This window comes from Podarcis vaucheri (assembly GCF_965113315.1).
Source record: "Podarcis vaucheri genome assembly, chromosome: 2".
NCBI lineage: Eukaryota > Metazoa > Chordata > Lepidosauria > Squamata > Lacertidae > Podarcis > Podarcis vaucheri.
The window spans coordinates 115,020,755-115,046,199 of record NC_138760.1 but is presented as its reverse complement, the minus strand read 5'-3'; the positions used below and the strand labels follow the sequence as shown (position 1 = coordinate 115,046,199).

Genomic DNA, 25,445 nt, shown 5'->3' with positions numbered 1-25,445 from the left:
GAAGCAGTGGCTCAAGTGTGGGGGTATTGCAGCTGATTCATCCTCCTTGCAAAGAAGAGACATGGCCTCTCCCTGAAGGTGTTCTCTCTCTCTCTCTCTCTCTCTCTCTCTCACACACACACACACACACACACACGAAGAGCCCTGTAGTTCGATCAAGCCCATCTAGTCCCGCACCCTGTTAGAATCATAGAATCGTAGAGATGGAAGGGGACCCTGAGAGTCATCTAGTCCAACCCCCTGCAATGCAGGAATCTCAGCACTGTCTCCTCACGGTGGCCAAGCCTGCAAGAAGGATTGGAGCATAAGAGCATCTCTCCCCTCCGGCGACTTCCGGGAACTGCTATTCAATTAAGCATAAGAATAATAATATTATAACAACAACCTTATTTATACCTGCTCATCTGGCTGGGTTTCCCCAGCCACTAGGTCAGCTCCCAACAGAATATTTTTTAAAAACTAATGAAACATCAAATATTAAAAGCTTTTAAAAAGAATGGATTGCCTATTATTCAACCAGTTTTGCTTCTTCAAATCATCTTACAGATCTCCTCCAATCCCCGTCGGACCCCTGTTCCTGCTCTCTTAGTCTCACTTCCTCAATAAACTTTACCTCAACTCGCATTTTCAACATCATAATGTCAATGCGAAGGAATAAGGCCCCCGGCCCAGACATGGTCCCGTTGGACCTTTTCCTGACTGATCCTCTTTGGTGGAGCGAACAGCTGACCTCTGTATTCACCGCTATCTCCTCCGCCCTAGACATCCCCGACTCCTGGAGAGAAGCTATAATAGTTCCGATCTTCAAAGGCGGCCAGCCAAACATCCCTAGGAACTATCGCCCCATCAGTTTATTATCTATCCCGGGGAAAATATTTGCCGCTATTTTATTGGAGGAACTTCTCTCATGGGTCCAGGAGAGGAACATTCTACCGCTAGAACAGATTGGTTTCCGAAAGTCAGCATCAACCATGGACCACTGCCTAACTCTCTATCACCTTGCCAGTAAATACACTGCACCAAGGCAAGGCCACCTATTTGCCGCTTTCATGGACCTGGAGGCCGCCTTTGATTCCATTCCTAGGCAGAGATTATGGTCCAAACTTGCCCATCTGGGAATTGATCCGCACCTCCTCTCCCTAATTATTTCCCTGTATTCAAACACCACAGCTTGCGTCCGAAGTGGGCCCAACGGCTCCCTCACTACTCCATTTTCAACGGCCAAGGGCGTCCGACAAGGTTGTCTCTTAGCCCCTCTACTGTTTAATCTCTATCTTCATGATGCAATTTCCACTTTGAAGCTAGCATCTAAGTACCCTCCTCACTTAGCAGGCCACCCTGTTGCTTCCCTTTTCTATGCTGATGATGCCGTCATCTTATCCAGAACAGCTGCGGACCTAGCAAATGCAGTTAATGCATTTATCGCCTATTGTAAGGTGGAAGCTCTTAATATTAATTATAAAAAATCGAAAGTCCTCCACTTCACTCGTTCCCGCAAACTCAAGCTGAAGCCGCTTAAGATCACAGGTGGCTACTTAGAAAAGGTAAAAGCCTTTAAATACCTAGGCTTAATATTCACTAATAATCTCTCCTGGACCACCCATCTACAATCTGCCTTTCTCGCTGCAACCACGACCTCTAACGCCATTGCCCGATTTTACCACCAGAAGGGCGGCAAACACCTTCCAGCAGCAATTCAAATATTTAATGCCAAAGTTGTCCCTAAATTATTATATGGATGCGAAGTATGGACTACAGCAATATCAGCTAACTTGGATCGCCCTCTTCATATGTTTCTGAGATCTCTTTCCGGCGTCCCGAGATGTGTCTCAGGTGCAGCCCTACGACTCGAGTTCGCCCAGCCCTCAATTGTAAAACGAGCATGGAGTCGAGCCATTTCCTATAGCTCCCACCTATTAGCATCGGATGCTCGAATTAGAGGTGGGTTTTCCAATCTGATCCTAAGAGATATTCATAACTCCCCTTGGAAAACTACAATTAACCTCAAACTCCGCTCCCTTCTCAATTTGAACTGTAAAACTGTTCTTAACTCAGAGTATATCAGCCCGGCGGCCCTACCTCCAATTAAAAAGAAACTACAGCAACTTGACTTCTCTAATACAGCTTCCTATGCAAGAGGGCCGTGTTCAGGCCTAGCCCTAGCTATTCCACTCCCTGAAGGGATCCCTCTATATTGCTTCACAATTTCTTCGGAAGCTAAGCATAGGGCCTTTACCTGTGCCCGTCTCAACTGTTTTCCTACAGCAGTTCTGTCAGGTCGTTATTCCAGAGTTCCCATCGCAAATAGAACATGCACCTGTAATGACACGGCCCTGGAGACTATGGAACATGTAATGCTCTTCTGTCCTAATTGGACAGATGAAAGATCTCGGTTTTTAACCCCTCTCGTGAACAAGCTTCATCTCCCAATCCAGCCTTGGATGGTGTCCCTTTTTTTGCAGGATTCTGATTGTTGGATTACCGAGATGACAGCTAACTTCCTGCTTAGTGTGATGAAGAGGAAAGCGGCACTAACTTCTTCCTTAACACCACAGCTGCAGTCGATACGCCGCACAATCGAACGAAGTTCCAAGTAGCCTTATTGTACAAGGACAATGGAGTTAGGACAAATCTGAAGAGCTGAAGGACCCTTTAACGGTCCTCCTCCAGCCTCAGCAGTTTTTGCGTGTGTGTGTGTGTGTGTGTGTTTCTTTCTTTTTCCCTCTTTAAGTATTTGCCCAGGACGATATCTACCTTTACCTCCCCACCCCCATTTTATGTTGTTATTTTAATGTATATCATGCTATGGCCACACGGCTAATGCAATAAAATTTATATGAAATTTATATGAAAAGCTTTTCCATACAGGGCTGTCTTATAAAAGTCATATAGATGTTTATTTCCTTGACAACTGACAGGAGAGCGTTCCAGAGCGTTCCACAGAGCAGGTGCCACTACCAAGAAGGCCCTCTGCCTGGTTCCCTGTCATTGAGTTGATATAGAGCATCCGTCCTAAATTTGTCGACTTCTCTCAAAGAAGCAGATTCAGGAAGTTTTTAATGTTTGATGTCTTACTATGTTTTTATATTTTGCTGGAAGCTGCCCCAATTGGCTGGGGAATGATGATGATGATGATACCACTTGTTCAATCTGAAAATTTCTTTTACCAGTGCATTTGGAAGCATCAGAATAACTTGAGGTAATATATTCATACAAAAGCTTTGCTCCCGATTCATTGTTTGCAATCCCACCGGCTGAATTTGATCTGAGTCCTGGGATAGTTCAGCTGGTAGAGCATGAGTTTCTTGAGGTTGTGGGTTTGAGTCCCACCTTGTCAAAAAGATTCCTGCATTGCAGGGGGTTCGGCTAGATGACCCTCTTGGTCCCTTCCAACTCTATGATTCTGTGGTCTATGAACCTCACTTATTCGCAATGAGAGAACCACCACAATTTTTCTTTTAAAGCAAATTTTTTTTAGAGGTTCTGCAACCCACCTTTGCCTAATAGGAGTTTGCCTTTGTAAAACTGGAGTGAAAGGAGAAGGAATCTCAGGGTGGGCTTTTTTTGTGGGGGATATGGCTTTTCTGGTCAGCGGGCAGAAGGAGCTTGGGTCAATCCCTAGCTAGAGATCTGCCGTCCCCTTGTCTCGGTCCAGATTTGGGTCTCTGCCTCCCAGGAGTTTAGACGCAAACGGTTGCCACATGTTGACTGCAGCAGGCAATGGATCCCTCGCATGTGTAAACAACCATTGGGGGTCACTTTCAAACACCGCAGAGATTGGGCATTGCTTTGACGAATATCCTGCAACCAACCACCTCCTGGACACTCTGGTCTCTCCCACCGCCAATAAAAACAAAATACCTGTTTACCTGACACTGACACAAAGGCTCACATGCTATAGAAATGAGTGTCTAACGTGTTTTAAAATGCCCTTAAGCAGTCCCCCCCCTTTTTTTGCTGTGTTGGGGGGGTGGGTTTCTGGTTGGGGATTAATTTGAGTATAACTGTTTTGTTTTTGTTTTTTGTTGTTTATTAGTTGTATAGTTTGTGTTTTGTTTTTAAGGGGCAGGATCAGGGCTGCATGGGAGTGGGCCCCAGCCAACAGAATGGCTGGGGCAGGTTCCACAGGGGGGGGGGGATGCACTGGGAATCTGCTCTCAGTGATCATGGGCAGGAGGAGGAGTTACGCTAAGACCAGACCATGTCATTACCGAGGAGGCAGGATTAATCATTGTTCGAAGACCATCCCTGCCTCTGGGTGTGGTCTAGACCAGATGGATACTGGAATCAACAAGGGAAACCCACATGACCTGAAGGTGTTGCTGGGCAGTTTAAAGCAATATCAGAATGCTATTAAAATCAGTTAAAATGATTTACATTCTTTATACAGAAAAATGCAAGCAGGATGAAAAGAGTATCCTGGCAACACACCTCCCCCTGCCCTAAATCCAACATGAGGCAGAGTCCTGCAGACCTATATAGCAGGGCTCAGCAAAAAGCAACCATGGGCCTTGATTTATTTAAGAAACATTCTACTTTTCTGCTGCCATATCCTTCCTTTCTTCCATCACGAAACTCAAGGTGGTATACGTGTGGCCTCGTACCAAGACCCAGGACTGCTTAGCCTCAGCAACAATATGTCCTACAAGCCGGTGTCATTCAATCTTGGGTCCCTAGATGTTGTTGGACTACAACTCCCATAATCCCCGGCGCTCTTAGTCAACAAGGACCCAACTCTGATGATCTCAGTCTTAGTCCGGAGCCTGCAAGTAAGTGTCGGAACCTTTGGCCCTCCAGATGTTGCTGAATTCCAACCCCCATCAGGCTCAGCAATCGTCATTTATGGCTATGGATGAAGGAAGGGGGATGCTGGCATTGAGAAGAAGTTGAAGGCAAGGTACTCTCTCTATCTCCAGTGATAAGCACCAGAGCAGCCTGTCCAGTAAAGACATGGAAGAAAATGCTGAGGCACTGAGTGCTTCTGATTCAAAACATTACCCTTTTTCAGCACACTCCATTGCTTTCCATCCCTCTCCAGTTTTCCATGCCTGCTGTCCACCAGCGCCCACCCCCACAGCCAGTTTTCGGTATCCACTGAGCATGTCCAGTTCTCCTTGCGTGGCTTTGGCTATCTTTCCCCCCCACCTAAAAATTTATTGGACATACTTAACCAATGGAGCTGCCTCAAGGTTACTGGTACCTCCCTCTCTTCCTTGGAGGAAGGGTTCCATTTTGGCCACATAAAGGTTGGCTACTAGGAAATTGAATTTGCTATTTGTATACGGGATTTCCTCAGACAGGGTGGGATCAGAAAGAGAGGGTGGCTCTCGCCTTCATTTCCTGATTGTGAGTTTTGCAGAAATGCCTGGATGGCTGCTGTCGGAGCCAGAGAACTGAAGGATGTCAGGCCGACCCTGCATTCTTATCCCTTGCCCTATGCCCTCCCCACAGTGATGGGAGGTGGGCCAGGAAATAAACATCACCTTTATTGATATACAGCGGCTCTGGAGCTTGAGAATGAACATGGGGTGTGGGGGGGGGTAGAGACGGGAGCAGAATGGGGGAGAGGAGAGAGCCATCCATCCCCTCTCAGTCTGTCCATCAGGGGAAGCTGCTAACATTCATCCTCCCCAAGCAAAGCAAACAAGTTCCGGCCAGCAAACTTTCCCTTCCTAGAAGGGCCAGGCTGGCTAGGCCCGCTCTTGGGCGCCGAGTGCAGCTCTTCTTCCTCCTCGCCTTCTTCGTCTGCATCACGGTCTTTCTCGTCATCCTCTTCTTCTCCCGAGCTGGAGATTTCGTCTTCCTCCTCCTCTTCCTCCTCCCCAGAGCTGCGCTTGCCATCATGGCGGTGGGCCTCTTGCAAAGCGGCAATCTCAGTTGTTTCAGGGTGGTGTTCCCACATGGCTGAAGGGGAGAGAGAGAGAGAGAGAGAGAGAGACTGTCAGAATCACAGGAATTGCCAAGGGTCAAAGGACACCCAGTGAAAGCCACTAAGGTGGCAAATTTCATATTCAAGTAAAACGGTGTGGGGAACTGTCCCCTGAAAGTCTCAATTTCAGATTCCACGACTGTATATAGACATTTTGTCCCAACACACATCACTTTACACTTGTTTACGCTGAACTGCATTTGCCGTTTTACCACCCATGTGCTCAGTTTGGAGAGGTCCGTTTGGAGAGGAGTGCTTCATAAATCTCTGATGGTTTACTATGATTACTTTTAATAATAATTATTTTTTATTTATTAATGCAAAAAAAGGAAAACACAAATACAAAATTACACACAGGAATAACAATAAACACAATTTTTAAAACAAACAATAAAATGTAAGTTGGTCTTAAGAAGAGTTTGGATTTGATATCTCGCCTTTCACTCCCTTTACGGAGTCTCAAAGCGGCTAACTATCTCCTTTCCCTTCCTCCCCCACAACAAACACTCTGAGGTGAGTGGGGCTGAGAGACTTCAAAGAAGTGGGACTAGCCCAAGGTCACCCAGCAGCTGCATCTGGAGGAGCAGAGACGCGAACCCGGTTCCCCAGATTACGAGACTACCGCTCTTAACCACTGCACCACACTGGCTCTCTTAACACTATAGACCCGACCTCCCGTCTATTCCTTATTTCAATTTTATATCACTTATTGCCAACACACACTTTTATCATAATTTAACTTATTCTTAATATACCTTAACTCTCATGTCTAACTTGCAACTATTACTGAAATTCCTCAAATGCTGCAACAGAATTTAAACTACTGTAATTATATTTCAAATATTCTTTGAAAACCTCCCATTTTGAAACAAATTCCTGTTTTCGTTTATTCTTTATTTTTTCTGATAGACCATCTAATTCTGCATATTCTGTCCGCTTTTGTATCCATTCACGTACAGAGGGAATTTCAATACTCTTCAATTTTGCCGCGATTCCCAGGAGATAAGCCTCTGGTTTACCTCTAACTCCAGATCATTTATGAACAAGTGCAAAAGGGCTGTCACATGGAAGATGGAGCAAGCTGGTTTTCTCCTGCTCTGGAGAGTAGGACAGTAAGACATCTGAAGGCAATCCTGTTTAGGTAAGTTTTTAATGTTTGATGTTTTATAGTGTTTTTAATATTCTGTTAGGAGCTGCCCAGAGTCGTTGGGGAAACCCAGCCAGATGGATGGGGTATAAATTGATGACAATGTTGATGATGATTCCTTCCAGTAGCACCTTAAAAAAGGTAAACACCTTAGAGACCAACTACCGGTAAGTTTGTTGTTGGTATGAGCTTTCGTGTGCATGCACACTTCTTCAGATACAGGAAAGCGCATACCAACAACAAACTTCGTTGGTCTCGAAGGTGCTACTGGAAGGAAATTTTTTTGTTTTGTTTTGACTACAGCAGACCAGCAAGGCTACCTACCTGTAACTAGATGATGATGGTGATGATGACCTGAACCAATGGATTCAAGTTACAAGAAAGGAGATTCCAATGAAACATAAGGAAGAACTTTCTGACACTAAGAACTGTTTGACAGTGGAACGGACTCCCTCGGGAGGTTGTGCACCCTCCATCACTGGAGGTTTTAAAGCAGGCGTTGGATGGCCATCTGTCATGGATGCTTTTAAATTGAGATTCCTTATTGCAGACTAGATGACCCTCAGGGTCCCTTCCAACTCCACGATGCTATGAAAAGTACAGATCCCAATGTTGAAACTTGGTGGCTTCACTTTCTCTACCTCTTCATTCAAAGAACTGCCCATTTATTCCTACTCTCTGCTTCCTGATAAAGATAGAGGTAAAGGGACCGCTGACCATTAGGTCCAGTCGTGGCCGACTCTGGGGTTGCGGCACTCATCTCGCTTTATCGGTCGAGGGAGCCAGCGTACAGCTTCCGGGTCATGTGGCCAGCATGACTAAGCCGCTTCTGGCGAACCAGAGCAGCGCACAGAAACACCGTTTACCTTCCCGCCGCAGTGGTATCTATTTATCTACTTGCACTCTGACGTGCTTTCAAACTACTAGGTTGGCAGGAGCAGGGACCGAGCAATGGGAGCTCACCCCGTGGCGGGGATTTGAACCGCCAACCTTCTGATCGGCAAGTCCTAATACTTAACCTTAATTCCTGATCCACTACAAAACCTCTTCTTCTTATCCCATGACTGCTAAGCTTACTCGGGAGTCTTTGCTGAGGCACCTTTGTCAAAAGCTTTTTTGGAAGTCCGAGTACACTGTGTCAACCAGATCCCCACTCTGTACATGCTCGTTGACATTGAATTCTAATAGGTTTGTGAGACAGGACTTTCCCTTGCATAGCTCCTGCTGACTCTGCTTCAAGTGAGGCTTTTATAAGCTTGATGATTTGATCCTTGACCACAGGTACCTTTCCTTGCAGAGTAGCCCGGAGGCCTCATGCAGACACAGAGGCGCCCGTCCACTGCCAGGCGTAGGAGGCTATTGGCTGCTCGGTAGACGTCATTGCGGGCTCCCTTGGCGGTCTTGTAGCCTCGCTTCTCAGCCCAGGCTAAAAAGAGGGTAGAGATGGTGTCAGAGTTCACAGACGTATTGACAATGCTCAGCCTTCCTGCTAAATCAAGGGTTGCCAGGATGGTGCCCTCCAAACGTCATGGGCCCCACCCACCTGCATTATCCCAGACAATTGGCTGTGCTGAGTGAGGCTGGTAGTTGCTATCTGTGGCAGGGTTTTTCCAAACTGGGTCTCCAGCTGTTTTGGACTACAACCCCCATCATCCCTAGCTAGCAGGACCAGTGGTCAGGGATGATGGGAGTTGTAGTCAAAAAACAGCTGGCAACCCAAGTTTGGGAAACCCTGGTCTACGGCATCTGGGTTGGCTACCCTGTGCTAAACGGCAGCGCCATGCCCTCGCTGCACCCTCGTTTACCCTTTTACCTTCGCAGACATCCCAGGCGCACCACGGGGGCTCAGGTTTCCCATGTTCGGCGTCCGGATGTTTCAGCTTGAGCAAGGCTTGGACTGGAATTCGGCTGGCCAGGAACCCCACAGAAGTGTAGGGCTCCTGGATCTGGGAAATAGGGTAGATGCCAGCCAGGATCTAAAAATGAGAGCACAAGGGCACACCTGTTACAGGGCTTGCAGATCCCATGTATTACTCCGTGGAAGCAGATTAAGACACAAGAGATTTCCTTTCAACCAATGTGAGACCAACCAGACTTTTGAGTTCTACTCCCCCTGCTGAAGAAACAACACAAATGCCATCTCCCACCTTGTTCAACCTCACGCCCTCTCCCCCAAAGCCCCAGCAACAAATCCCTCCCAGATCGTTTGTCTCCTTCACTCCTCTCCTACTTCACAAGCACTTACTTGCTGTTTTCTGTCAACAAGGGAGGGGAAGATGAGCCCAGGGCAGTCGCACAGCTTGACTGTGGGCGTCAGGAAGTAGGTCTGGAAGTACTTGGTGTGGCCTGGAGTGCGGGAGACGCTCACCACCTTGCGGCCCACCAAGCCATTTATGAGCGAGGACTTGCCCACGTTGGGAAAGCCTGTGAGGGAGGAAGAGGTATTGGAGGTCTTTAAGCAGAGGCTGGGCAATTGTATGTTGTGGATGCTCTGGTCATGGATGTCCTCTGAGGTCTACCTCCAAATGTATTTATGCTGCGCCACTGGTGCATGTGGGGCCTCACAGTGAGGCAAGTCCTCACTCCCAATGAGCTTTAAAATCTGAACGTTTTCAAGCTGAGCCTGGAAAGTCATTTGTTAGGGATGCTCTAGCCCTGCATGTCCTGCATTAGATACCCTATAAGGTTTACCGGTTTATTTATGCTGCACCCTTGCTGCCTACGGGGCCTCAAGGAAAGGCAACGCAGGTGGGTCCTCACTCCCAATGAGCTTTAAAATCCAAAACAGGCAAGTGGGGAAACAGAGAGCAGGGGGGAGGGAGGAGAGGTAAGGAAAGTATAGAAGGAATGTGGGCAGATACCAGTGCATTTGCCTAAAGCAAACTTTCTCAACCTGTGGGTCCCCCAGATGTTATTGAACTACAACTCCCATCACCCCTAGCTAGCAAGGCCGGAGCTCAGAAATGATGGGAGTTGTAGTCCAACAACATCTGGGGACCCACAGGTGGAGAACCGTTGGCCTAAAGGTTGGCTGCAGTGACAAATGAGGACTATGAGGATAAACCAAACCAAAGACCATACATAAAAGGAGGGTTTAGAGGAGGGATTTGAAGGAAGGGAGAACTGTGTCATCAGGTACCCATTCAGGAAGGCAATAATATAATATAAATATATAATATAAAGAGCAGCAAATGAGGCAATCATTTAATAAAGCTTATTTCTTTGTGGGACGCAGGTGGTGCTGTGGGTTAAACCACAGAGCCTAGGACTTGCTGATCAGACGGTCGGCGGTTCGAATCCCTGTGACGGGGTGAGCTCCCATTGCTCGGTCCCTGCTCCTGCCAACCTAGCAATTCGAAAGAACGTCAAAGTGCAAGTAGATAAATATGTACCGCTCCGGCAGGAAGGTAAACAGTGTTTCCGTGCGCTGCTCTGGTTCGCCAGAAGCAGCTTAGTCATGCTGGCCACATGACCCGGAAGTTGTACGCCGGCTCCCTTGGCCAATAAAGCGAGCTGAGCGCCACAACCCCAGAGTTGGCCACGACTGGACCTAATGGTCAGGGGTCCCTTTACCTTTACTATTTCTTAAGCAAGTACTTTTATAACCATCGCAGCCCAACTTAAGAGTCAACACTCAACAGTTTCTAGCTGGATGTCTTTGTCCACCACCAGAGGGCGCACTCACCTACACAGCCCACTGTCAGGATTCCATCCTTATAGATTTCCTGGGAGAAGCCCCCGGCTTCCATGGCCACATCCGTCTGGTGCTCCACTAGTACAGCTGCGCTTTCGTCATCGTCGTCCTCTTCCTCCGAGTCCTCAAGCGGCAGGCGAGAGGTAGCTGCATCCCGCTCGATTTTCTCCTTCCAGGTGCTCAAGTCCACTGGAGAAAAGAGGAAAGAGATGCCAAAAAAAGACTCATAACAAGCAGTGATGCAAACAGTACCACACAACCCGTTTTTGAATCTAAGGCTGAAATCCAATGCACAAATCCAAGCACAGGTGAAATTATGTGGGGCTTACTTCCGCTTGAAAGAGAAGGAAAACTGGGCTACACAAATATCGTATCAAAACTTTGTTGGGACTGTGTTACTCTCAATGCCTAGATTAGCTGGAGGGAACCTTAGAGCAGACACAGGCCTGGTCCATGTGCTATGTTAGTCATGGGTTAGTGTGAACACATAAGTACATGGGTGGTGCTGTGGTCTAAACCACTGAGCCTCTTGGGCTTGCTGATTTGAAGGTCGGCAGTTCGGATCCCTGAGATGGGGTGAGCTCCCGTTGCTCTGTCCCAGCTCCTGCCAACCTAGCAGTTCCAAAGCACACCAGTGCAAGTAGATAAATAGGTACCGCTGCGACGGGAAGATAAACGGCATTTCTGTGTGCTCTGGTTTCCGTCATGGTGTCCCGTTGCGCGAGCAGCAGTTTAGTCATGCTGGCCACATGACCTGGAAAGCTGTCTGTGGACATACGCCGGCTCCCTCGGGCTGAAAGCGAGATGAGCGCCACAACCCCATAGTCGTCTTTGATGGGACTTACCCTTTACCCTTTTACCTCCCCAGAGGGAAGATCATGGCTACTTTGCTCCCGCTCTAGTCCTGACCCTGCTGCACTGCTGTAAGCTAAGCTATGGTTTGGTAACCAAGGTTTGCTCTTGGTTTACAGGCCTGTGGTTTGTCTCAAAGAAACAAACCATGAGCAGAGGTTCAGATGTCGCAGTAAACCAAACCGTGGCTTATCTCACAGTATCACAGCAGCAGCAGCAGCGGAGGTGGAACAAAGCAGCCACGATCTCTCCAGGAGCCTTCCCCTTCATGCTAAGCCATGCTTTGGCTGAGTGCTACATACAAACTGAGCCACAGAGTGCCTCTCATTATTTCTGAGGTTCCATTTGCATGGGCTAAAGAAGCTTCAGGATCAGAAAATGCGGCTTATAAGCAGGATTGAGTTCTGGGCGCTTTCCTTGTTTAAAGAACAAACAGGTGCTGACATCCAGAAGAATTTTAGCCCTGGAGTAAAATCAACTCCGCAGGGGTAAGCCAAGAGCTCAGAGTGACGCATGCAAACTCACCTCTTCCAGCCACGATGCTCTCGCAAGCGCTCAGCAGCTGATCGGGCCCCATGGCTCTGCTCCAGCCCTTTCGACGCTTCCGGCGTTTCTTAAACACTGACGAGAGAGAAAACCCAGAAAATCAAGTCCTGGGAGCCAAGATTTCACCCAGCAGCAAAGTAAAGCCAACACACCTCTTCCTAAAAGTGAGCCAACGCATCTCTTCCTTTAAAAGTAGTTGGATCTAAAGATTCAGAAAAAGGGAGGCAAGCAACCAAAGCAGCATCTTTGACTTCCATGCAGTTTAGGAAGGCATGGAAGTCAAAGGGGGTGTTTACATGTTGACTTATTGCTTCGAAAAAACAGATCTTTAATTTCTGTGTTTTATCTTGTCTACTTTCTCTTTTGAGTTCTTTTCTATCTCTTTCTTCTGATTGTTTTCTCTTTCCTTTTCTCTCTCCTTTCCTTTCCTTTTCCTCCTTTCCTTTTTCTTCTCTATGCTTTTGATTTCATTTACATTTACGTTGGATTAAAAAATATATATATTTGGTATCAGTTTTGTGTCTCTTTTTTATAAACGCTAATGCAATTTATTGGAAAAAGAACAAGAAAATACCAGTGCTGGGATCTTGGTCCTGTTGCGGATAGGAAGTGAAGCAGATCACGTGGATTTCGGGGAAGCGGCTCTTGAAGTAGTGCTTCCAGGCCACCACCAGGGATGGGGGAGCCAGGTCAATCTTGTTCAGTACCAGGATGAGGTTCCTCTTCATCTGCTTAGTCACAAAGTCATAGAGGGCTGGGGAGAAGTTGATGACCTGGGCAGGAAGGGTTGGGGGAGAACCAAATTAAGTGAGAGGTCCCAAACAGTGAGGGCTAAGAATACGTATTTCTTCCTTCTTTCTTCTCTGTGATATAAAGGGAAAGGACCCCTGGACAGTTAAGTCCAGTCAAAGGTGACTGGGGTTGCGGCACTCATCTCGCTTTAGGCCGAAGGAGCCAGCGTTTGTCCACAGACAGCTTTCCGGGTCATGTGGCCAGTGTGACTAAACTGCTTCTGGCACAATGGAACACCATGACAGAAACCAGAGCGCATGGAAACACCGTTTACCTTCCCGCCACAGCGGTACCTATTTATCTACTTGCACTGGTGTGCTTTCAAACTGCTAGGTTGGCAGGAGCTGGGACAGAACAATGGGAGCTCACTCCGTCGTGGGGATTTGAAACGCCAACCTTCCGATCAGCAAGCCCAAGAGGCTCAGTGGTTTAGACCAGAGGTGGCAAGATGCTTTTAGCTCAGAGATGGAAAGATGACAAGGTCCCTACCAGAGTGGAATGGCAGACTAAAGTTGATGGACTATGCAGAGATGGCAAAAATGACCAGGAAAATCAGAAACCAGGAAGACCAAAATGTTAACAAAGAATGGGGGAGATTTATTTGGGAGTTACCACTGTAAACAATTGAACTCAAATAAACACTTTTAATGTAACAAGGACTTTGGATGTAACGAACAATCAAATAATTGGAGTGACTTAGAATATGCAGTAGAAAATGACAAGTACGGAACCCATGGAGGGAAGTCTAAAGATTCGAAAGAATCTTGTGTTTGTTTGTTTTATCTGTGATTCTAAAAGTAAATTTAAATTTGTAAAACCAAATAAAAATTAATATTAAAAAAATAGAATGTAGTGGCAGGTGGGGGTGACGTTATACAAAATGTCATTCCACATTGTCATGGGAGACACTGCCCCCAGGACCCAGAGTATGTGGCTCCCAAAGGATTTTCCCATTTTATTCTTAAGTGGTTCTTAGCTAGGAATTCACATTAAACTGCTACCCTAGGACTCCTCTTGGGGCATGTAGAAAAATACTTTTTGGGGGGGAGGCTGCACACCAGGGACTCAGCCCTAGAAATTGTCCTCCTGTTTAGCTAGTTAAATCACATTAAAGGATCTGAGAAACCAAGTCAAAGGTCTGCGCAAACAAGGTCTATCAAGAACGAGTCACCAGTCATCAACAGAACCGCAAAATGTCCTTACTGGGTGCCGGATGTCTGTAATGAGCAACACAATGTCGGACATCTCCAGTACACGCCACAGCTGCCTCCATGTCTACAAGAGAAACCAGGAGATTAGAAAAAGGCCTGTGTAAGATTACACTAGGCCTAAGTGGATTAAAAGGACCCCTTTGAACCTGGGTCACAATGCTTGAAATCAAATTGGAGTCAGGACTGGTATCCCAGCAATCACAACTCCCCAAGGCTTAATTGGCACTTTGGAACAGAATCAGCAAACGTCATTGTGTTTACACTGCACCAAAAACCCAAGAAAGAAAGAAAGAAAAGGAAAAAATGAAAGCACATAGGAAAAAGCATGAAAGCCGCGTGTTAGATTGTCATGTGTGAAAATCGCACACGTTGTCTCACTGGGTGCACGAATCCTGGGGAGCTGCTGTCAACTGCATCCTTTTCATTGCTTGTACACCCAGTGAAATATGCACATGTGCAATCGCCACATGATTCTCATGCTATTTTCTGCACAATAGCATTTCCTGTTTAGAAACGGCATAATATGTGAAGCGAATAGCCATGGAAACAGAATTAGGCGTTAACTAGTATTAATAGTTTCTTAAAGGACTGGAGGCAAAGGAAACAGTGCTGGTTCATACGGTGGGGGGAATCCAAAATCTGCAGTTGGGGGCGATATCTTTATAAGGGCCAACGTAAATGTCATAAAATAGTGAGCAAACTTTCATATTCTCCAGGACTCTGTTGAACTGAACATTAAGCAAAAAAGGAATGGGGGAGAGAGAGAAAGGAGCTGGTTTGATGATCTAGCTACAACCTGCATTTAGTCACAGCTTTTTGACAGAGTGTAGGAGACAGCACACCAAATTGGATTAGGCTGGATCAGGTCTCAAGTTACACCGAGGGCTGCAGAGACAAAGGCCACATTCACACCATATATTTACAGCACTACAATACTTCTTTAAACAGTCTTGACTTCTGACAAAGAATTCTGGGGAGCCGTAGTTTGCTAAGGTTGCTGGGAGCTGGTAGGAGACCCCACAATTCCCCTCACATAGAGTTACAATTGCCAGAGTGGTTTATGACAACCAGTCCCTCTTCAGAGGGAACTCTGGGAATTTTAGTTCTGTAAGGGGAATATATTGGGGTATCTCAACAACTCTCAGCACCCTTAACAAACTGCAGCCCCCAGAATTCCTTGGGGAGAAGCCATGACAGGTTAAAGTGGTATTGTTGTGTTTTAAAGGCATGGCGTGAATGTGGCTAAAGAAACACAACTCTTTGTCGCCCCAGCTCTTGCCCCAAAATAGCTGAAACCCTGAACCATACAAGCAAAGTTAATTACACAAGACAGCCAGTTACAAATCCTTTTTTGACACTTGACTCTGGCTGCATGAAAGGAATGGACTGGTGGAAAAGATCACCCCACTCAGCTCTTAAGGCTTTTAAAGGCTCACCTCCAAATTGTGCTCAAAGTAGCTCAGCTGGCTTGGTGGGAATGTACTGTAGATATTCTCGAGATATTCCCGAAAACACTTCTCCTCTCGGGCTAAGAGCTGGTCCTTGGTCATCTGATAATTCCAGGGCGGGCGTTTTGGAAAATCCAGTGCTGAGAAAGGTTAAGGATCAGTTGGAAGATATAGCCAACGTCTTGTGGGAGGCAGGAGAGAAGTTCTAAGGGGAAAAGCTACATCTTGCATCAAGAAGCTTCCCTGATCACTCCAACTCCAATTGATGCTTTTCACTGATGGCTACCATTTGGAGAATCCGAGAAATATAAAGCCTTTCAGAAAGCCAGGACGAGGCTGACATAATGATAAGAATGGGAACATAACAAACTGAATTGAGCAGAGGCTTACTGAACCGATGGAACGTGGGCAACATGGCAAGTTGCCAGGCCATTAAGGAGTTTTAAACTTGCATGCAGTCACATTAATGTTATATATATCAAACCAGGGCTGCCATAAGTCCGGAATTTCCTGGACATATCCGGGATTCAACCATCAACAATAGGGTCCAGACGGAATTTTCAGAAATCAGTTTAAATGTCCTGGAAAATCCAGGGTGTATTGCAGCCCATATCAGAAGTGTTGATTATTTTTTTTTGAGAATTCCATTAAAAATAGCTCAAAAACTTGTTTTTTGGATATTTTGCAAATAAAGCTCAACAACTTTGGCCAAAAAAAAGAAGCTCTAGATTTTCTCTTTAAAATGTGGCAACCCTTTATCAACCTACTGTTTAGTGATACAGGGAACTTTCATACTTAATCCCCCTTTTTCCCTATTGGGCCCATTTTTAAACCACCTGCATATGGTGCTTCCATAGGGCAAAACTGTCTGCTGCCTCCAGAGGCCAGGAGGGGTAGTGCTTTACAGAGGGAGGAAATCTTCAGCATTTTCCCCTGTCAGCCGAGACTCCCCAGGAATGCCTTAGCCACCTGAATGCCCTTTGCTCACCTGAACCAGTCTTATAAACGTCTTCTATGTCCACCTCTGTCTCAACTTCTGGAGCAGGCTCCAAGATCTTCTCTCGGGCAATCTTTTTCCTCCGCTCCACCTCCTCTCTACTCTCCCGGTCAAAGTGCAGCCGGTATCTGTCAGGCAGGGGGAAAGCAGTGAAAGCAGGAAAGATCAGGCAGGAGCTAAAAGTGAGGGGCCATCCTTGGCTGAAATTCACTGCCCAGCTTCCCACCCGAGGCCCAGAAACGGGCACGTCTTGCTCAGTTTTAGGATTACAGTGATTTAAGCAATACATGAAGGACCTTACGGTCTTCAAACAAAAACATCTTGGAGGTCCCAGGCCACAGAGAGGTTAGGCTGGCCTCAACCAGAGCCAGGGCTTTTTCGGCTGTGGCTCCAATCTGGTGGAACGCTCTGTCACAAGAGACTAGGGCCCTGCGGGACTTGACATCTTTCCGCAGGGCCTGCAAGACAGAGCTGTTTCACCAGGCCTTTGGCCAGGGCACTGCCTGACCCCCTCCCTTGGCAATCCTCACAGAACTCTAGCCCAATGGTTGCCATTAATCTGATGTGAACTGATTTTATAATGACATGATTTTAGAATGTTGTATCATTTTACTGTTGTTAGCTGCTCTGAGCCCGGCTTCGGCTGGGGACGGCGGGATATAAATGAATTTTTATTATTATTTTATTAATACATCCGAAAGGAGGCCCAGGTTACCTGCCACATGAAAAAACTGCAGCAAAGTATGTTGGAAATGCAGATAAAAAGAAGGCACGTTCTACCACATGTGGTGGATGTGCAAGGTAACAAAAGCATTCTGGGAAATGATGTATAATGAGTTGGGGGAAAACGTTTAAAATAACATTTGTGGAAAAATCAGAGGCTTTTTTGTTAGGCATTATAGGTACATAGATTCCAAAAGAGCAGAAAAGACTATTTATGTATGCGACGACAGCAGCAAGAATACTACTGGCCCAGAAAGGGAAAGAAGACAAAGTTCCAACCATAGAAGGACGTTTGATGAAGATGACGGACTATGCCGAAATGGCGAAACTGACCAGGAGAATCAGAGACCAGGACGAGAAAAAGTTTAGGAGAGAATGGGAAAAGTTTATAGGTTACCTAAGAGAACATTGTAAACAGTTAAAAACCTTCGCAGGATTAGAACACTTGTAAAAGACAAAATAGAATGGAAAAGTTAAAAATAGATATAACAAATTGTGGGGGGGGGGGAATAGGATAAGTGGAATAAAAAGGGATGGATAATGGAAACCAGAGATGGGCGGAGGGAAGTCAAGGGATTCTGAGAATCCTAAAAGTAAAGGCGAATGATATGTTTAAATGGAAATTTGTTATGTAAAACTTAATTTAAAATATTTACATTAAAAAGTTGCAGCAAAGGATGTGACCCCAACATTCTCTCCCTATTTCAGGAAAGGCCAGCAGTAATGACAGCCAGCAACTCGGATGGCTTTAAAAGATTAGACGAATTCATGGAAGATAAAGTGATTAATGGCTACAAACCAGAGTTTCTGAATCCCAGTTGCTAGAAACTGCACAAATGTGGCGAGCCTCTTGTGCTCAGATCCTGCTTATGGGCTCCCCATAGGCATTTGGTTGGCCTCTGTGAGAACAGGATGCTGGACTAGAAGCAGCCATTGGCCTGATCCAGCATCTTCTTCTTGTCTACTTCCACAAAGGCCAGTACAGTGGTGCCTCGCAAGACGAAATTAATTCGTTCCGCAAGTCTCTTCGTCTTGCGGTTTTTTCGTCTTGCGATGCACGGTTTCCCATAGGAATGCATTGAAAATCAATTAATGCGTTCCTAGGGAAACCGCCTTCAGACCAGGTCCGGGGACAGTCTGTCCCCCGACCTCTTCTGAAGGCTGGGGGGGGGGGACAAGGGCTTTTCTTCCCACCCCCAGCATTTTAAAAAACCCCGGGACAGCGGAGGACTTCTCCGCTTCTCCGCTGTCCGGGCGATCTTAAAATGCTGGCGGGCGGCATTTTAAAATCGCCCCGGGACAGCGGAGGACTTCTCCGCTGTCCGGGGCGATTTAAAAGCCCCTGGGAAGGCAGGCAGGGGGGACAAAGACTTTTGCCCCCCGCCAGCCTTCAGAAGGTGTTCCCGCCCCCCGCCCCGCTTCGGAGCACCGGGAGAAGCGATCTCCCCGCAGCCGCTTGCTTCAAAAGAGGTCCGGGGGCAGCGGGAAGCGCTTCCCGCTGCCCCCGGACCTCTTTTGAAGCAATCGGCTGCGGGGAGAAGCGATCTCCCCGCCGCCCCTTGCTTCAAAAGAGAAGACCCGCTGTCCCCGGGGCAAGCTTCGTTTTGCGAAGCAAGCCCATAGGGAAATTCGTCTTGCGAGGCAACTCGAAAACAAAAAAACCTTTCGTTTTGCGAGTTTTTCGTCTCGCGAGGCGTTCGTCTTGCGGGGTACCACTGTATATATATCTATAGCCTCTGTCTATGGGGATTGCCTGGCATCAAATGTTATCGTCCCTTAGGTGCAATGTTAAGACAGGTATTTTAATACTTTGTAGTTTAAAACAGCACTGGAGGATTAAAAACAAACAAAAACTTTTTTATTTTGCTGCTTCAATTTCTCTTTAATTTGTGTATTGTAAACTACCCTGTGGCAAATAATGATAATAATTTTTATTTATACTCCGCCCTCCCCAGCCAAGACCGGGCTCAGGGCAGCTAACACCAGGTATAAAAACAATTGATTAAAATACAACTCAAAAACAAGATTAAAATACAACATTAAAATGCAGCCTCATTTCAGTAGAAACCCAAATCAAAAACTTTTTGGGGATGAAAACATCAAATCTTCACCAAGGCCAACTATCCAGACAACTATATTACAAAGGGTGGTACCACAAATACCTGAAATCAGAGGCAGGGCCTCCCCAGCCCATTTGGCCTGCCAGGCCACTCTGCCAAACTACCCCCCACTTGCCAATCACCTGATATCAGGTGTGGGCAGTTAAGAAGGCAACCGGGCTGAGACAAAAGGGGCCTTCTGAAGCAACACACACAGAGTGCTTCTGAAGTCCCAAAAATTGGAGACTTCAGAGCACAGTGCAGAGCTCTTTGAAAGCCCCTGCGTGATGCTTTGAAGTCCCAACTACAGCGGACAGGCAGCGTCGTGCAAGGCTGTTTGCGAGGGTCTTATGAAGAGCATTTCAAAGTTCCCAACATTCAGCTGACTGTTGGGGCTTCCAAATGCCATGTCACCATAGCATCAGGTGATAGGCTTTCCCACCAGTCACAGCAGGTAGGGGAGATAAGGATCTGCTGGCTGGATCCGCCTTTTCCGCCTCTCACCTTAAAAAGCAGAGACATCACCTTGCCAACAAAGGTCCGTATAGTTAAAGCTATGGTTTTCCCAGTAGCGATGTATGCAAGTGAGAGCTGGACCATACAGAAGGCAGATTGCCGAAGAATTGATGCTTTTGAATTATGGTGCTGGAGGAGACTCTTGAGAGTCCCATGGACTGCAAGAAGATCAAACCTCTCCATTCTGAAGGAAATCAGCCCTGAGTGCTCACTGGAAGGACATATTTTGAAGCTGAGGCTCCAATACTTTGGCCGCCTCATGAGAAGAGAAGACTCCCTGGAAAATACCCTGATGCTGGGAAAGATTGAGGGCACAAGGAGAAGGGGAAGACAGAGGACGAGATGGTTGGACAGTGTTCTCGAAGCTACAAACATGAGTCTGACCAAACTGCAGGAGGCAGTGGAAGACAGGAGTGCCTGGCGTGCTCTGGTCCATGGGGTCACGAAGAGTCGGACACGACTAAACGACTAAACAACTAAACAACAAAACCTTCAATGAAACAAAACAATAACAAACAATAGTAGCATCATGGATGCCCTTGCTACAGACGACTTGTTCCATTCATTCATATTTGTCCCTTCCCCCAGATAGTTGAGAAGGGATTTCGCGGGCTTCTAAAGTCTCACTCCGTCCTTGTACTGGCCAAGTTTTTGCAGGGATGTTTATCTTCAGGGATGAAATTACACCACAAGCTTTAAGAGTATTCTCTCAGCCTACCTCATAGGACCAGGTGGAAAAGAGATATGGGTTATGAAATAAGAGTGCAATAAAAGTGCAATAAAAGAGCCTGCCTCACATCAAGTTGGATCGCTGATCCATGAGGCCCAGTAAGGTCCTCTGACTGGAGCTGTTATCTAACAAGGAACATAGGTGGCTGTGATCAAGGACCATGATGGCTACGTTCTCCCTCTGAATGCCAGGTGCTGGAATTCACAAGTGGGGCAATGGCAGGGGTTAAACCCAAGACTTTCGCCATGCAAGACACACATTCTTGCAACAAGCTGCAGACTCCGCTGAGTGCCTGGTTTTCATTTCCATGGAATATATACAAAAGAAGAGAGAGAAAATCCAAGTCTGGTGGTGGGAAACTGCAGACAGAATACTCTGCTCCAGAAGGAGAGATAGTGTTCATGCGAACACAAGCCAATAGTGTTGCATGCTCACGTGAACATTGTGACTTACTTTCGCATGCGTGCTTTAACGTACATTCACCCCACAGGAGGAGGGTTATGTGGTGATACTGACAGCTCTTCCCTGTTCTGCCCTCTAAAGGAGAACTTGTCCTTTGCTCTATGTTGCACTCAGAGGCACAACAGGAAATGGTGGAGCATGGCCTATTTTGGTAATGTTCACAAGTCGGGAGAAACGTTTCCTACATCCTTCTCATGTGCAAGTCTCTTACTGAGAAGAGTACAGGAGTTAAAAGCACGTTGCTGACTTCTTAAATGTTCGCGTGCACGCGTGAGGGAAAGGGATTTCTGCCGTGAAGATGTCAGAGCAGCAGAATCACAATTTTGAAAGCAGGTCCTCGATTCTATTTCAAAACGGACTATATCAGGGCGGCCTGTTCAGCTGAGGGGAATTCAAAGGCAGGACAAGAATGGAGGACTCACTGTCTCACGTGCAGCAAAATTATCACACCTGAGCTAAGAACAACCAACACATTCTGGCCACAAAAGTTGCACTTTCATTGAGTAGGCCCAGGCCATTAACCAACGTCCATGAAAAAAAGAATTTGCCAAATAAGGAAATAAATGGGTTCAAGGAGGCGTGGGGAACCTATAGCCCTCCAGATATCAGTGGACTACAAATCCCATCACCCCTAGATGGGAGTGGAAGTCCAACCACATCTGGAGGATAATAGGTTTTCTGGCCGTGAATCACTCTAATCCAGGCATGATTAATTTATGGCCCTGCAGATATTATGGGACTCCGGCTCCCATCAGTCCTGGCAACATGGCCAGTGGTCAAGGGTGATGGGATTTGTAGTCCAATGCCCCCCAGAGGCCCACAGGCTGTTCCACCACTGCAAGTAGCTGGAAAGTCAGATCTATGTTATGGCTGTTCAATCTCGTTAGCATAATTAAACATGCATGTTATGGTTACGCCGGGCACACGTGTGGGCGGGAGGGCTTAGCAGGAGAAAGGGGCTCCTCCAATAAGCATCAGGTGGACTCCATTGTAATTGCCCAGAATGCCTTGCAGCAACAGCGCTGCTATGGGGGGCATTGTGGTAAATACAAAGGCGGCTGCTTGGCATTCATTGGAGAGTAGGAAGAGCAGGGTCCAAGGGAGCGGTTTTAGTAGCGATCGGCTCTCAGCAGCTGCCCAAGATGTTGCCATCTTCTCAGACCAGGAGCCACATCAGCTGAGGCCATGGGGCTTAGAGTTAAGCAACATCTGGAGGGCCACAAGTTCTCCATCCCTGAAGCTGGAGCTTTCTCCAGCAGGAAGGGCACCCAAAGAGAGGCCTCTGAAGAGGAACACAGGGCATCAACAGAGTGGGATGGAAGCAGATTTCAGCTAACTGGGTCTCAACCCATGTAGGTCCCTGAAAGCTGGGAACAAGCACTGTGAATTGGGCTCAGGCAATGGAACGGGGTCTGGGGAGCTCATGCGAGAATATGTCCCTGATGAAGAACGTATCTTAAAAGTTGTGGGGCAGCTTCAGCCCCTCCCCGGATGCTTCTTCAAATCAAGCGCAGCAAAATCCCCCGCATTACCTGTTGGGATCGTAGCCATGTTCTCCCGGCTTGCGGACTTGGGGCTGCTGGTTCAGCTTGCGCACCTGCAGAGAGAACGACTCGCTGTCCGACGTGTCCGTATGGTCCTCGTGCCTGTCGTGGCTGCCACTCCGGCTGTTGGAGCTGGACCTCACGCCATCTTGAAAGCCTGGGGGGACAAGCAAAGGGGAAGTGAGCAGAGAGGCCGAGTCGTAACTCTGAAACCCCAGGGAAGGAATTCAAAGTAGCGCTAAGTAGACCACTCTGCCTGTACAAAAGCTTCTGCTCTCTTGATGATGGAACCATCTCCCCTCCTATTGCTGTTCTGGGGGTTCTCCCAACCCCCTCACAATTTCTGGGAGGCACGGGGGGGGGGTTACCACATTTTTTCATCTATAAGACGCCACCTATTTTTGGGGACTCAGATTTAAGAAAATGGGGGGAGATGGCCCCGTGTATAAGACGGGGCCCCCTAATTTTTGAAATTATTTTTTATGAAAAAAACCTAGTCATGCACGGAAAAATACGGTATATCACAATTTAAATCACTAGTCAGTAAGACTTGATTTAAATCCTTTTCTTTACAGAAAGGATCATTCTTGCTGGTATCATCTTAATATTTACAACCAGGTTTCATTTTTGGAATAATAAATTTTCAGAGTAGTTTTTACAGTTACAGTGGTACCTCGGGTTTCATACGCTTCAGGTTACAGACTCCGCTAACCCAGAATTAGTGCTTCAGGTTAAGAACTTTGCTTCAGGATGAGAACAGAAATTGTGCTCCAGCGGCACAGCCGCAGCGGGAGGCCCCATTAGCTAAAGTGGTGCGTCAGGTTAAGAACAGTTTCAGGTTAAGTACGGACCTCCAGAATGAATTAAGTACCTAACCTGAGGTACCACTGTATATCAAAAATGACTGATTTGGTTATACTATTAGAAATACATAGAGAGATAATTATGAAATTATTGTGAGGTTTAATAAGTTAACTGTTTATATTTGGACAACTTTTCTGCTGTACTTTATTGGAAGGAGAAAAATAATCATTTCCTTAATAACACTTTAAACAATTTATTTAACTAAAACAATAACATTATAGCATATGTATCCATGTTTGTCAACTAAGTTAAAAAAAAACTTAGACCGAGTTTTAGCACACATGAAAAACTTTAAACAAATCCTTATTTCCTGATGAATAGCCTTTGAACTATAATGTAACTTAAACAGAAAACTATCCTTAAGAAGATTTTTTTCTCCAAAAGCATTTTATTTTAAAAATCTGATTTAGATTAAAAAAAATCTGATTTAGATCAAAAAATTCTGATTTAAATTTAAAAAATATCCAATTTTTATTTTTTTATTTTATTTTTAATATCAATGGTTTTTATCCACCCTGGCTGAAAACCACACCAGGGGTGGGAAGCAATGGGTTCCCAGATGGGAACTACAACTCCCATCATCCTTGACCACTGATCATGCTGGATGGGAATCATGAGAGTTGGAGTCCACCTCCTCTGATATAAACCAGAATTTCATTATCACAGGGATAGGTGTTTGCAGACTTAACAGAGGGAGGTAGAACTATAGGGATTCCAGGGCTCATTCCTACTACTTGAGGGAAGATTCCAGTTGTCGAAGGCCAAAGGAGGAGGCCAAAGGAAGGAGAAAGGACAGGCCGCCAGCGCTTCTGTTATCGACTCTGAAACAACTCCTCAACAGGAGGAGCAGAGAGGGGATTTGTCCGAAAGAGCTGCAACAGTCTTGCTGGTTGTTTCTGAGGGGATTTTGAGGCCGAGAAGGGGCTCAAAAGGCAGGAAACAGATGACTCACCCCAGGGTGGGGCCTGTAAGTCTTGCTATCGACAGCTCCCAGCCCACATCTGCAAAGCCGGGCTGCGGTGTTGGCAGGCGGGGAGGATAAAGAGCCAGCCATTTTTCCAAATCATGAAACAGGAGACCCAGCCCCTAATTTGTGGAGCAGAGAACTTGACTAACACAGAGCTCTCCCCTCAGCACCAATCATTTACATACGAAGACATATTTTGCTTTGCACATACGCTTGCATACCCAGTGGACTAGATTCTGAAGTACAGTGGTACCTCAGGTTACATACGCTTCAGGTTACATACGCTTCAGTTTACAGACTCCGCTAACCCAGAAGTAGTGCTTCAGGTTAAGAACTTTGCTTCAGGATGAGAACAGAAATCATGCTCCGGTGGCGCAGCAGCAGCAGGAAGCCCCATTAGCTAAAGTGGTGCTTCAGGTTAAGAACAGTTTGAGGTTAAGAACAGACCTCTGGAACGAATTCTGGTAACCCGAGATACCACTGAACAACTTTCCCAGTGGCCAACTGGGCTTACTGGCTGTTAATGGCCATGCCAATGCAACAGTGCCACTGCCTTCTCTTGCAGCAGCCACACCTGAGAGTATGCCTCTCCCCATATTTCCTGTTCTCAGTCTTAACGTTTTAATCTGGCCCTCAGGATGAAGGTCTTTGATCCTTGCAACACGTTCCTGTTTTTCCTGTTTGCTTCCAAGGATAGGCTGATTTATAGCCCTGCATCCAGAGCCCCTACGCCAGCCAGCAGTAGGCAGATGTCAGTCGAGATCTGAGGCTCAGCAGAAGAGAACATGATTGGCAAGCAAACGGTCCTCACAGTTCAATCCGCAGCATATCCCAGTGGGGAAGGTAGACATTCCAGTCCAACAAGCTAGAAAGACGATGCTGGTCAGTGTAGACTAGTGTTTCCCAAACTTGGAGATCCAGCTG

The 25,445-nt window shown here is 46.6% G+C and overlaps 1 protein-coding gene across 1 annotated transcript in view; it reads right to left on the bottom strand.

Moving 5' to 3' along the window:
* Positions 1–5,466: 5,466 nt before the first annotated feature.
* GNL1 (G protein nucleolar 1 (putative)) overlaps positions 5,467–25,445 on the bottom strand; it is a 28,046-nt gene continuing 8,067 nt past the window's right edge. Inside the window, exons 2-12 of the mRNA XM_082209824.1 lie at positions 22,679–22,847; positions 16,608–16,744; positions 15,608–15,759; positions 14,164–14,235; positions 12,743–12,941; positions 12,148–12,243; positions 10,762–10,959; positions 9,322–9,500; positions 8,890–9,052; positions 8,362–8,502; positions 5,467–5,904 (exon numbers count right to left, since the gene is read on the bottom strand). Coding sequence (XP_082065950.1) covers positions 5,615–5,904; positions 8,362–8,502; positions 8,890–9,052; positions 9,322–9,500; positions 10,762–10,959; positions 12,148–12,243; positions 12,743–12,941; positions 14,164–14,235; positions 15,608–15,759; positions 16,608–16,744; positions 22,679–22,847 — 1,796 coding nt within the window. The 3' untranslated portion in view covers positions 5,467–5,614. The remainder of the gene's footprint in view (positions 5,905–8,361; positions 8,503–8,889; positions 9,053–9,321; positions 9,501–10,761; positions 10,960–12,147; positions 12,244–12,742; positions 12,942–14,163; positions 14,236–15,607; positions 15,760–16,607; positions 16,745–22,678; positions 22,848–25,445) is intronic.